The 13,821-nt window shown below is 45.1% G+C and overlaps 1 protein-coding gene across 4 annotated transcripts in view; it reads right to left on the bottom strand.

Annotated features, from left to right (window-relative positions):
• Positions 1-13,821, bottom strand: part of NCAPH (non-SMC condensin I complex subunit H) — a 37,928-nt gene that overhangs the window by 10,959 nt on the left and 13,148 nt on the right. For all 4 annotated transcript variants that reach the window (XM_009442874.4, XM_001148661.6, XM_063789610.1 and 1 more), the window contains exons 7-12: positions 10,651-10,840; positions 9,276-9,367; positions 8,285-8,490; positions 3,528-3,676; positions 2,472-2,578; positions 2,011-2,133 (exon numbers count right to left, since the gene is read on the bottom strand). In XM_009442874.4, the coding sequence (XP_009441149.1) occupies positions 2,011-2,133; positions 2,472-2,578; positions 3,528-3,676; positions 8,285-8,490; positions 9,276-9,367; positions 10,651-10,840 (867 nt within the window). The remainder of the gene's footprint in view (positions 1-2,010; positions 2,134-2,471; positions 2,579-3,527; positions 3,677-8,284; positions 8,491-9,275; positions 9,368-10,650; positions 10,841-13,821) is intronic.

Below are 13,821 nucleotides of genomic sequence, written 5' to 3' on the forward strand. Positions count from 1 at the left end.
GCATCTTCACCAGGAGTAAATTCCATCTCAAGAAAATGTTCTTTGCTCATCCATAGGAAACAACTTCTCATCCATTCAAGTTTTATCAGGATATTGTACCAATGTAGTCACATCATCAGGCTCCATTTCTCATTCTGGTCCTCTTGCTATTTCTACCACATCTGCATACCACATCTGCAATGACTTCCTCCACTGAAGTCTTTTTGAGACAGAGTCTTGCTCTGTCACCCAGGCTGGAGTGCAGTGGTGTAATCTCAGTTCACTGCAACCTCCACCTCTTGGGTTCCAGTGATTCTCGTGCCTCACCCTCCTGAGTAGCCAGGACTATAGGCCTGCACTACCATGCCTGACTAATTTTTGTATTTTTAGTAGAGACGGGGTTTCGCCATGTTGCTCAGGCTGGTCTCAAACTCCTAGCCTCAAGCGATCCACCCACCTCGGCCTCCCAAAGTGCTAGGATTACAGGCGTGAGCCATCATGACTGGCCTCCACTGAAGTCTTGAACCCCTCAAAATCATCCATAAGAGTCAGAATCAACTTCTTCCAAACTCCTGTTAATGTTGATATTTTGACCCCCTCTCATGAATCACAATTTTTTTTTTGTTTTGCTTTTCTGAGATGAGGCCTCACTTTGTCCCCCAGGCTGGAGTGCACTGGCATGATCATAGCTTACTATAGCCTCAGGCCCCCAAGTAGCTAGGACTAAAAAAAAAAGAGTATTTCTATTGAAGTAAACAATATTGATCAGAAAGAAAAACATATCTTGGTTAGTTTATAAAAACAGAATGTGAGGCCAGGTGTAACGGCTCACGCCTGTAATCCCTGTACTTTGGGAGGCTGAGGCAGGAGGACTGCTTGAATCCAGGAGTTCAAAGTTACAATGAGCTCCAATTACACCACTGGACTATGGCCTGGGCAACAGAGCAAGACCCTGTCTCTAAAAAAAAAAAAATATATATATATATATATATATCTCATTAAAATCTTGTGGAAAAACAGGCAAAATAAAGAGGAAAGTATAAAGTCTTAATACACTCCATGAGAGTAGGAGAACCAGTAATGCAAGTAAGCAGAGGATGTGAATGGAATGGTTTACACGAACCACTGCTTACCCTGTCAGCGGGGACTGTGAGAAGAGCCCCAGGCAAATGAAGGAGGCAGTAATCAGGGTGCAACACCAGGTAATTCAGAAGGCTCCATGTGACAATCTCAGAAGGAGCCCCAGCAGCCTGTAGAGCCCTAGGAGACTTCCTGAGGATGTGAGCCCATGTGTCACCTTGGGCTCGCTTCGACTTGGATCATGAGTAAGGCAACCTCACTGTATAAAGCAATTGGTGAGTAAATCCACAACTTCAATGAGAAAGCCAAGGAATCAGCTGGGCACAGTGGCTCACACCTATAATCCTGGCACTTTGGGAGGCTGAGGTGGGTGGATCGCCTGAGGTCAGGAGTTCGAGACTAGCCTGGCCAACATAGTGAAACCCTGTCCCTGTTAAAACTACAAAAAATTCACTGGGTACGGTGGCAGGCACCTGTAATCCCAGTTACTTGGGAGGCTGAGGCAGGAGAATTGCTTGAACCCAGGAGGGAGAGGTTGCAGTGAGCCAAGACTGCACCATTGCACTCCAGTCTAGGGCAACAAGAGCGAAACTCTGTCAAAAAAAAAAAAAAAAAAAAAAAGGAGAAAGCAAAGGAATCAAGAAATAACTTAAAAACTGTTGAAACTTCACCAAAAAACTACACTCACTGCCCCCCTGAATTTCAGCATGGAGGCTTCAGTATCCAGCATTCTTGCCAGGTAAGGTATTTCCAAGTGTTTACTGTGTGTCCATCATATAAGCCTTTCCTTTTAGCTTTCTTTGCCTTATCTATTTGATTTCCTGGCAACACGCTTTGGTTAACACATACCGCTCCTCACATTCTCCCCTTTCCTCAAAGGCACTGCCTAACTGTCATACTATCAGCCACTTGATACCTTGTGTGCTTAAAGGAACCAAGAAATAGGCTTACCCTGGTGCCTGGTTTGAGGTGAAGCTGGACCAGAGCGTCAACATCGTAGTTGAAATCTGTAGGAAGGGTGGTAGCTCTCCAATTCTGGTTCTCCAAAGTGGACTTGGTCAGAATAGTAGCAGCCTATTAATTTTTTTTTAAAAAGTGTTTTAGGCATTTTAACAATGGGCAAAACATCTTACTTTTTTTAAAGCAGTCTGGGAAGGGTTTGGGCAGCATGAGTCTACCATCAGTCTCACAGTTCTATGTAAAAAAGTGATTTTGCTAGCATTATTCTTTTTATTCTAAATTTGATTCTTTCTGCCACTGAGTTTAGGACTATTTCTTAATAGTGCGTTTAAGGAACAAGGAAGAATGAAACCATCTGTTTGCTCTAACAGTTAAATTTATACGGAATTTTTAAAAATCACATCTGAAAGGGAAAAACGAGTAAGCACAATCCTAATAAATTCAGTACAAACCTTTGTTTTTCTAAAATATACATCAAAGTCAATATCATCTTCAAAGTCAATTTCAAAATCTTTCTTTGTACTCTTCTTTTTGTTTTCTGATTGGGAAGGAGCATCTTCTGCAGAGTGAACACAGACGTCAGCACTTCACTTCTGTGGCCTAAACTATTTACTCATTTCACAAGATCTGCTGACAGCCTTATCAAGGCTTATCAAAACCACAAGGCAGCATTGTGTCTGAGCATCACAACAGTAGGAGTGCTCAATCACACACCCTCTTTTCATCCTAAACTTATAATTTGTGTTTTGGCTAAGAAAACACATCAGAAACATATGCTTGGCCAGGTGCAGTGGCTCATGCCTGTAATCCCAACACTTTGGGAGGCTAAGGCAGGAGGATCACTTGAGGCCAGGAGTCGAGACCAGCCTAGGCAACAAAGCGGGATCCCATCACTATGGAAAATTTAAAAATTAACTGAGCATGCTGGCATGCCCTTGCAGTCCCAGCTATTCAGAAGGCTGAGGTGGGAGGACACTTAAGCCCAGGAGGTCAAGGCTGCAGTAAGCCATGATTCACCACTGCACTTCAGCCTGGGTGACAGTGTGAGACCCTGTCTCAAAAGCAAAACAAAACATAAAACAACAGATGCTTATCCCTTTCTTTCAAAGAGACAATGCAAAACACATAAGGTCAGCACAGCCCTTTCGAGTTCTACAGAATGCCAACATGTGCAGTAGCTCCTGTGTGCCCTCTAGTGCCCGGGGGTCATGCCCACCCGTGGCCACTGAGTGAAGTCATGTGGATACTAGGGAGCAGTGTGAGGCTGGGAGTCCAGTTCTCCTGACTCCAGTACTCACTCTCCTCACTCAGAGGCTTCCATTTTCACTGTCCCTTCATCCCAGGCCAGGCAAACTGACCAACCAGGAGGCTGGCTCATCTGTATGCTTCCTCGGCTTATTAAGAGACACAACAGGGCTGTGACTGGCATTTCTCTTCCTTGGCTAACTGCTGACTGGCTGGTCATCTACACTACTTCTTTTCTTAAAATTCCACCTAGAATTACATACGTTTGCGTCGAGGCCTAAAGCGCCAGTGATCTGGGCCAGCCCACATCGACATGGTCCGAGGACTGAAATAAGAATATTCTCCAGGTTTCATAGACAGAAGGGGGCACATGGTCCTGATGTCTCCATCCCCAAGGGAAATCATTTCTTCCCTGTAACACACATATTTGTACATGTACAATACATATATTATAATGCTGTATTTACATATGAAGCATATGTCCACAAATGAGCTGCATTTCTGTGAGTCCAATACAAATAACTTATTAATAATTCCTTTTACTTCTCAAGTACTTTTCCTTCCCTTAATTTTATAACAATATAATCATATCTATACAAGTACTCTGGAAGTTTCAAAGTGCACCATAAAATGCTAGTCTACCTAATTTGAGAGACAAGATGACAAAAGTAAAGAGAATTCTTTTGGCTGGGCGCGGTGGCTCACGCTTGTAATCCCAGCACTTTGGGAGGCCAAGGCGGGCGGATCACAAGGTCAGGAGATCGAGACCACCCTGGCTAACACAGTGAAACCCCGTCTCTACTAAAAATACAAAAAATTAGCCGGGCGTGGTGGCGGGCGCCTGTAGTCCCAGCTACTCGGGAGGCTGAGGCAGGAGAATGGCGTGAACCCAGGAGGTGGAGCTTGCAGTGAGCCGAGATCGCGCCACTGCACTCCAGCCTGGGTGACAGAGTGAGACTCCGTCTCAAAAAAAAAAGAGAATTCCTTTGGGTAAGAATCTACAGCTAGTAAAATGCCGGAGCTGGGAGCTGGACACAAGTCCCTTAATCCCAGCCTCGGGGTCTTTCCACACACATGCTTCTTGCCACACAAGATGACAAATCCCTCATTCGTCACCATCCTTCTGTAAATGAGGGCTCCAAAAGATACCGCTATAGTTCCTACTAAAAGTGAAAAAACATGTTTGTCTAATTATTTAGTTCCTCTAACGCTTTGGGGGCTCCCCTTATAATCTGTTAGGTCATCCAGCTTTATTCTTTGCCGTGTGTAAAGTGTCTAAGTGGTCAGTGCAGCATGGCAGTTTCAGTTTGGTTTTTCACTCTTTCTACATTTTTAAAAAATAGAGATGGGGTCTCACTATGTTGGTCAGGTTGGTCTTGAACTCCTAGCCTCAAGCAATCCTCCTGCCTCAGCCTCCCAAAGTGCTAGGATTACAGGCGTGTCAGGATTATACCGTGCCCAGCCATTTTTCACTCTTTCCACAAGGTACAAGCTTTCTCCTAAAGGGCTCCAACATGTCAGAAAGGACGCTGGTGATGCTGTACTGCCCTCTGAAGGTAAGGTAACCAAGAAGTTTCAGAAGAGTGGCCTTGTATTTGTATTGAGCCAACATATAGTTCCCGTTTATATAAGCCATATGGAATAAGCTAAAAAGGCTTTTAAAAGGGGATTTTGTCTTTACATACAGAATTTTAAAAAACAAAAACAGGAGACTACATTTGTGCATTTATTGTGTAATTAAAACCTAATTTAAAAAAATAAAATACACAATAAAAAAATCACATTTCTAGTCTGTATGGCCTAGTGCTCTAACAGAATCTGATACCTAGCATGTTATTAAGTAACAAATGCACTGTGCTGTGAACTCCAGAGGTAGAAGGAAGAAGTTTCAACAGCAACCCCACTCCATTCTGATGGATATTCTTCCATTAGGAAGAGTGGCTCCCATTCCCAATTCTGGTGATGGAGCTGGATTTTTGAACTGTAGTAATTCAATAATTCTTTCAACATACAATGCTATGTCGCAGGCATCCTACCAGTCCCAATTTCACCACTCAACAACTAAATGAATCCACCTATAGTCCAAAATAGTCTATCCATTTTTCAAGGCTGCCCACTTCAAACATCTCCAGTCCCTCCAGGAAAACTCTGTATTTCTTCTATCCCCTCCCCATAATATCACAGGGTCCCTCCTTCAATTTAGCCGTGGTTCAATCCACTGTCCTAACACTGGCAAGATAAGGTCTCCTCCCAGCTGGCTCAGCACATCAGGCAGCATGCAGCCGAATGTTTCATTCTCGCATGCGTGAAGTAGGCTGTGTTCTGGGCTTTGACCTCCGACTAGGTCATTAACCACAGTAACTGCCTTATGTAAGCATGCTGGTACTACAGAAGGGTCGGCCAGAGAACACTTGGCTCCAAGTGTTCTTGGGCTGCTGTTGCTGCTGCACAAAGAGAGGGAGCTCACTCTTACACATCAAGCACTTTTGCAGACCAGTCCTTACCAACGCATGTGCACAAAGAGCTCCACCTTTTACGCTTGCAGTTGTCAGTGTGCTGCCATGCAGAGACCAATAACGTGAGGCATCTACACAACACTGGTATTTATCACTCAGCATTGCCCCACCCCACCTTCATCCAGAGGCCTCCGGAGACCTCTCAGTAGAGTACAATGGTTTTCAACCCTGGGTGCAGAACACAATCACCCGGGGATGGTAACGTGATGTCTCGCCCCCTCTACCCACTGAGATGCTCAGGTGGTGTGGACTGGAGCCTGCCATCCAAAGCTCACTATATGTGGCCAGGACTGGTCAAAGGTGCTGGGTGGCAACCAGCTCCACCCCATTAAACTCTCTGAGCCTGTTTCCTCATCTGTAAAATGAGGATAATAGGACCTAATTATAGGGTTGCTGCAATAAAATAATTAATTTTAGATATTATGTAAATTATGTGAAATAACACACATAAGGCACCTGGCGCAGCATCTTGCACAAAGAATAAGGAGCTCAATAAATATCAGATATTGTTATTATCAACTGGTCCCAACGTTGCATTTTATAGATGAGAAAACAAAGACCGCAAAAGGTGATAACATTGCCCCACATCTCAGGGCTAGTAACGGCAAGATCAGATCTACTCCAGATCACTCACTCACTGAATTCCCAGGAAAGGCCAGCGATGTGGCAAGGGGAGGGGATTTAAGGATGGGTAAAACCTGAGACTAGAACCGCAGCCTCCCACCCCTAATGTACTAGGTAGGATAGAGTCTAAGATTTTGTGCTGTTTGGAATAGGGGAGAGAAGTGGAGACATTTGTTCAAAATAACCAGCAGAAAACATCTTCCAGAAACCAAATAAAAGTCATGGAAGCCCTTTGTTATTGTCAGTCCCTCAGATGTCACCTCACTGTTTAAGGAAAGTGATAGCTTTTCTCTGACATTTGAAAATGATGTTTTTAAGAGTTCATCCCATCAACCTATCATTTCTCCCTTCTTAGAAGACACGATGGCCGGGCGCAGTGGCTCACGCCTGTAATCCCAGCACTTTGGGAAGCCGAGGTGGGCGGATCACGAGGTCAGAAGATCGAGACCATCCTGGCTAACATGGTGAAACCCCGTCTCTAATAAAAAAATTAGCCAGGCATGGTGGCGGGCGCCTGTAGTCCCAGCTACTCGGGAGGCTAAGGCAGGAGAATGGTGTGAACCCGGGAGGCAGAGCTTGCAGTGAGCAGAGATCGCGCTGCTGCACTCCAGCCTGGGCGACAGACCGAGACTCTGTCTCAAAAAAAAAAAAAACAACAACAAAAAAGACACGATGAGAATGGGGCAAAATTGCAGCCATGTGAACAGTACAATTCCGGAGAGCAGGGTGCTACTGAGCCTGGATGGGCAGTGGCGCCTCGATAATGTCTTTAAAAGACATTATCAGCCTAATCGTTTCCCACAAGGGCAGACAAAATGAGCTTAGGAAATATATCCGAGCAGGGTCTTGAAGAGATTTTTGTCATAGCGGGAAATTATACTAAGCAACTTCTAAGGTTTTACTCAAAACCAGCTTGGCTGTCCCCAATCCCAGTTCTGCAAAGCTCTGTTACAGACATAGGAGTTTCACTCTAATCTCATGAAATCTCCTACCCCCAGGCCCATTCAAGACCTTTACAGGACCATGACATTAAAGTGTTGTGAGACCCTGCTTCCAAATCATATTTAGAATTAAAACAATACTAACCTATTAAGTACATAAAGGCCAACCAAGTTCTGATTACTTTTATGATGTTTACTAGGGTAATCAAAAATTTAATTACTAAACCAATTCTTCTTCTTCTCCTCCAAATATTCTCAATTTATTGGTTGGTTTTGTTTTCCCTGCCTTGCTCGTCCCCAGTCTGCCCATCTGGTAACCCAACACTGCCTAACCCCCACTTGCTTACCTTTCAGGTGGTAAATTGGTGGCTTAGAGTCACCAACAGCCACACTATAAGCAATGTGTACAAAGGGAGCATGCTCTCTGCTACCAAAATGCACGTGGTAACAACAGCCACATTGACGTAATTACTAGATCCCAGGTGCTTTGTTCCAAACGCTTTACATTGTTCTAATCCTTACAAACTCTTGCAATGTCAGTTTTATAACCAAAGTGGCTAAGCCGACATTCAAAGCCAGGTGTGATTCCTCTGAGTCAGAAAGGCTCAGCTGAAAAGCTCAGCTGATGTGTATGACATAGCACACCAGCCCAGCCAATCAGACATCAAATTCAATCACCCCAGCAGGAAATCTGCTAAGAACTGATAGTGCCCAGGCATGGTGGCTCACACCTGAAATCCTGGCACCTTGGGAGGCCAAAGCAGGAGGATTGCTTGAGCCCCAAGAGTTCAAGACCAGCCTGGGCAATGCAGTGAGATGCCCGTCTCTATTTTTGGGGGGGGGAAAAAAAAAGAAAGAAAAATTTTTTAATTAGAAAAAAAGAAAAAAGAACCAATGGAAAACTCCTATAGAAACACTTTCTGACTCTGAGAGCCTTACTGGCAGCTCTGAACCTGGCAGGGCTCCTTCCAGCTCCTGAACTCTTCATGATCCCCAACTGCGGTGTGGTCAGGTTCATCGTTGGCATCAAAGTCATCCCCCAGGGACCCATCGGGGAAGTCTCCACAGTCACTCTCGTCAACTTCAGCATTGATGTCAAATACCTGGTCATTCTTCTTAAACTTGTCTACCAGGGCCGACACAGACTGGAGGGACAAAAGAGGGTTCTGCAATTCTCATTCCTATAACCACCCCAAATCACCACTGGAGGGACAGCCTTCTCACCCTTAAATTTCAGTCTCCAGCCTCCTCCTTCCCCTGAGCCACCCTTCCCTTTCCCATCCCCTGCCTGCCTGGGCCAGGACTCTCACGATAGTACAGTGAGGGGGAAGTTTATATTGTGCAGCACAGGAGGAAGCTGCATTGTTGTCAGGCACATTTTGTAAAACATGAAACAGGATTCTGTACCCATTAACTACATGTTTGCAGAAAACAGTTTTCCATGGAGATCATTTATTTTGGAAATTGTAGTAAGTAGGCTAAAGGGGGCCATGCTAAAAATACACAGAGGAAAGCTCTACACATGACAATTTCTCAGGAAACTCTGTGCCAAGGGATTCAACCCCAAAGAGCAGGAAATTCCTCAAGCTTGACGGCAGCCTAAGAGATTCGAGGCCACTGGGATAACCACATTCAAGAGTAAATCTAATTATAAATGTTCACCGATTAATGCCAGGGCCGCCTTACCCTAGGATAGCAGAAGAGAGGACATAAAGCTGATCCTGGAACTCACTTACCTCTAGAATAGTCCTGCTGGGGTTCACAACCCTACCCTCCTCCCTCAGGGTTTTTGTCCCTACAGAAGTGCCAAAGGAAATATTTTCTGTACTCCTGGCTAAATAAAGATGATGCCACAGTTTTGGTTCCCATTGGGCAGGACCACTCTTGAGCCAACTAACTGAAACCATGAGCCACTAAAAGTTGACCACACCTCATTATGTGTTTCACTGTCCCACTGAGTAAACTGGAACCCGGCCAGGGAAGGGCAGATCTGGCGATCTTCTGCACACTGCTGCAAGGGCTCTGGAGAGGATAGCAAGATCACAAAGAGAGATTAGAAGTGGGTCAAGTGCATTCCTTATTCCCTTCAGAATGATACTGAGTGGGACGAGAGATGAGAGGCACAGTTACCTCACTGTCCTCCAGCAAAGGCTCAAGTATCATCAGTGGCTGGCTGGCTGCCAGTCTGTGTCCCTGCCTCTTCTAGGGGCGAGCAGCTGCGTCGGCCACACCCACGCTGGAGTGAGGCTATGCACTGTCATCGCACAAATTAGTAAAATAATAGAGGAGAAACCTAAAGCACAGACATTCGATTCTGAAATGAATTCTGTGACCTATGCTATAGCTGGGAAATCAAACGCTTCGTCTTAAAAATACACCAAGTACATAGGCAATCATGTAATGGTACTTTAACTTATTTTTAGTCCCAAACTAGAGAAGACTTACTTCGGGGGATTAGAGCCCCAAATGAGAGCACAAACTTGGAAAATAGATCGTTAGCACAAAAACTATACTAAACAAAATTGAGGCAAGAATAGAAATGACAAGAATGGGAGCTGTAACAACTGCCCAGCCTGGAGGGGAAGTATTAATTTCATTCAACACATAAAAATGACCGCACTTGAGATGAAGATCAGCGAGAGTACGAACACTGCATTGGAAATGTGCAGGAGGGGGCAGCTCTTCTGGGACCCCAAGTGTAGCTACTGCACTGCACGCACCTGGCCTCCCTACCTGCTGGCACCTCATTACAACATCCCGAGGCGAACCCCCAACTCAGGTGTGGAGGCGTAAATGGGAGGGATGCTAAAATCTCTGTCAAGCCAGTATAGGGGACTGATAATAGGAGAGATCAGTTCTTAGACTGCTGCAGAGGAGTCTCAAAACAATTCACAATGCTCTCTTCTCCTCAGGGCCCCCTGGATGGGGAGCAAATAAAAACAAAGCCTCTCTGGCTAGGCAAAGGTCTAAGTCCCCTTCCCAAGAACAAACTGACACTCCAAGAGGAACCCCGGTCTCCAAAATGTGACTTGGAGAGCTGACTGCAAACAGTGGGCACCTAAGGTACCGGGCACATCAAGACCAAGAGGCGATGGTTTACCGTTTTAGACTCCACGCCGCAGAGAAGACAAAAGTTAGTGGGTTGCAAGGCACTCCCAAAAGGATACACAATTTGGCATTCCAGAGCAAACTTCTGGGTAATTTAAGCAACATAAGAGCATGATGGGCTTATTGTACCCCATGGTTATGTGAAAAAATTCCCCAATGACTGAAATGCTCTGGTGAAAGGCATCACTTGTACTTACCTTTTAAATCTGTCATTTCTACACAACCTAACTCTGGCAACTCGAGAGGTTCTCCCGTGGAGAGAGTCTGGACATCAGAGGGAAACAGCAGTTCACTTCTGTAGTCCTGGCAGTGGAGAGTGGACAGAAACACCCCTGCTGTGCTGCACTCATCAAATGAGGCTGCTGTCTTCTGAAACATGGGATCAATCTGAACACAGAGAGAGAAGAAACTGAAGATTTACGGCATGTAGCCAAGGGAAAGATAAATTCTCATGCATTTGCCCCACTCATTAGCAGGTATATACACTGGACTGAAATATCTCCACTCATGGTCAAAAGTGGTTTTTTTTTTTTTTTTTTTTTTTTGAGATGGAGTCTTGCTCTGCCGCCCAGGCTGGAGTGCAGTGGCATGATCTTGGCTCACTGCAACCTCTGCCTCCCAGGCTCAAGCGATTCTTGGGCCTCAGCCTCCAGAGTAGCTGGGACTACAGGTACGCACCACTACATCTGGCTAATTTTTGTATTTTTAGTAGAGACGGGGTTTCATCATATTGGCCAGGCTGGTCTTGAACTCCTGACCTTAAGTGATCCACCCACCTTGGCCTCCCAAAGTACTGGGACTACAGTTGTGAACCACCGCACCCAACAAAAGTGGCTTTCTAATTAAGCAGATAAAATCCCGGTTCAAAAGAAAGGCTGGTTATAGTCAGGAGATAAACATATACTGCTCCAGAAGACAGTATGTGGTGGCAAGTGTACATTGTGTCAAATGGCTTTTTTATAATACATCTGGACGTGTATCCTTGCTGCTGGTCTCCTTCTATAAGTCGCTAACAAATGCCATTGGCTTAAAAAGCTTGTATGATAGGGCTAGTCACAGGGCTCTATTGTTCCTCTGAACAGAAATATCTTCTAAAGTTTGGAAGAACATACCCAAGATATCCAGGCAAAGGACAGAGTCAGTAGGGCTAGCTGGCTGGGTGAAACCTGAGAGAGGTTTTAAGAAGGTCCCTAAGGCTGGGTCAGGAGCAGGAGTGGCATGGCCATATGACACCAAGCCCAAAGGCAAAAACAGGCACTGGGCATAAGAACAGGGACAGGGTGAATCACACACATGTGCAGCAAGAGGCTAGAAGCCCCCTGGGACTCTGCAGGTGACCTTGAGACAGGAGATACGGTTGGGTATGGGGTTCACAGGTCTTCCTGATGCCTCAGAACGTGGCTACTATGGAGAGAGAGGGGCTTGGATAAGACAACACAGATGTGCCTCCCTGGCTCTTCCCTGGTCCCCTTAGCTCGGAGTCCAAGCTCATCAGAACTGAGGTTCAGCTCCTGCCGTACCATAAACCCATCTCACCATTCTTTGTCCCAGAGCAGCACATTCGTCATCTCCACATTCTCCCATCCCTTTAGCCCTCAGGCAGCCACACGTCCAAGTCAGTTTCCTCCCAGTGCATCTTTCCATCCCCAGAGCCAGCAATATGACCCTTATCTCTGGCCTCTCCCAATTCCCATCCTAAAAATACCTATTTTTTTTTCCCATCCTAAAAATACCTAAAAATAGGTTACTCCTATTCCCTTCTCAAATGCTATCCAGAGTAATGGTTTCCCACCTGGAGCCCTGCACCCCTAAAAGTCTTGTGTAGGTAGTTAATGGAACTATACTCAGCACTTCAGAGCCAACATGGAAATTGTACACTGACCCACATTAAAGCTGAAAGCACTATGATAATGTTCCTCACTTGTGTCTAGAATTATATCACGTGTGACAACAGAGGGATTTATATCCCCAAGCAATTCAATGGGACAATGAATTATGGCTGACTGTGTAGTTTGAGTAGATGAAACCTTCTGAAACAAGGGTCCACAGTAAGGAAGGACCACAATAAAAGGCCTTACAATAGACTGAATGATAAAGTTCAAGATCTCTTTAGGTGATTTCTAAAAGCAAATCCTTGGCGCTAGCCAAACTCGTATACTCTCCAGCTTCCTAATCAGAACCTTCCTGTGCTATGGCTTTTGCTTTTACACCTCTGCTTAGAATCACCTCCCTGGCAATGCCTACCTGACAAGACACCTAGCCTTCCTTCATGGCCCAGTTCAAGTCTTGCTTCTTCCATAAACTCTGAGCCCTACCAACTCTGGTTTCCTATAGCATGTGCCTTGACCTTCCTTGCATTCATCTACCTGTATTCTCCTGGTATAAAGAACTGAAGCATAATCATGTTTGAATCCTCTATGACAGCAAATGTTCTGCACATACCAAAGAGCTGTGTCCAAAAGAGATCGGCTCATATATAAAGAAGTGCTCTCAACTGGTCTAGACACACCCACACATTTGCTTTCTGATCTCCAAGAAAATGAGAGTTTACACCTGTAATCCCAAGTGTACTGGGAGGCCGAGGCAGGCAGATCACTTGAGGTCAGGAGTTTGAGACCAGCATGGCCAACATGGCAAAACCCCATCTCTACTAAAAATTAAAAAATTAGCCAGGCATGGTGGTGCACGTCTGTAATCCCAGCTACTTGGGTGGCTGAAGCAGGAGAATTGCTTGAACCCAGGAGGTGGAGGTTGCAGTGAGCCAAGACTGAACCATTGCAATCCAGCCTGGGCAACAGAGTGAGACTCCATCTTAAAAAAAAAAAAGAAAAGAAAATGAGAGTTTAATAAACAGTTGAAGCTTTAAATTCTGTTTGTGACAATCCATCCCTCTTTTTTATCTTCCATACTCTTGATGATTACAAGTTTACAGCAACTTACAGAGCAAAAAAAGCTTTCCAGGATTGGAGTATTTGGCATTTCTTCATGACAGTATTCATTTCACTTAGCATAAACATACCACAGCCTGTCAATATCAGGCTTAGCGAAATCAGCCCTACTTGCTGCTCTCTCCTTTTCTCTTTATAATCATGGGAAAAGCTAATGCAGGCCTGGGAAATAGTCCGTTTTCCTCAGGCTCCCAGAATTGAGATTACCTGGTAAGAAAGAAGATGACTACAAAACAGAATTTCCAAACATCCTGTACTTAATAATCCCTGATTGATTTGAACATTTCACTATAGAATCAAAAGCAAGAATGACAGTAAGGGCCAGGAGCAGTGGCTCACGTCTGTAATCCCAGCACTTTGGGAGCCCCAGTGGGCAGATCACTTGAGATCAGGAGTTCGAGACTAGCCTGGTCACCATGG

The sequence above is a fragment of the Pan troglodytes genome, chromosome 12, assembly GCF_028858775.2.
Source record: "Pan troglodytes isolate AG18354 chromosome 12, NHGRI_mPanTro3-v2.0_pri, whole genome shotgun sequence".
Taxonomy (NCBI): Eukaryota; Metazoa; Chordata; class Mammalia; order Primates; family Hominidae; genus Pan; species Pan troglodytes.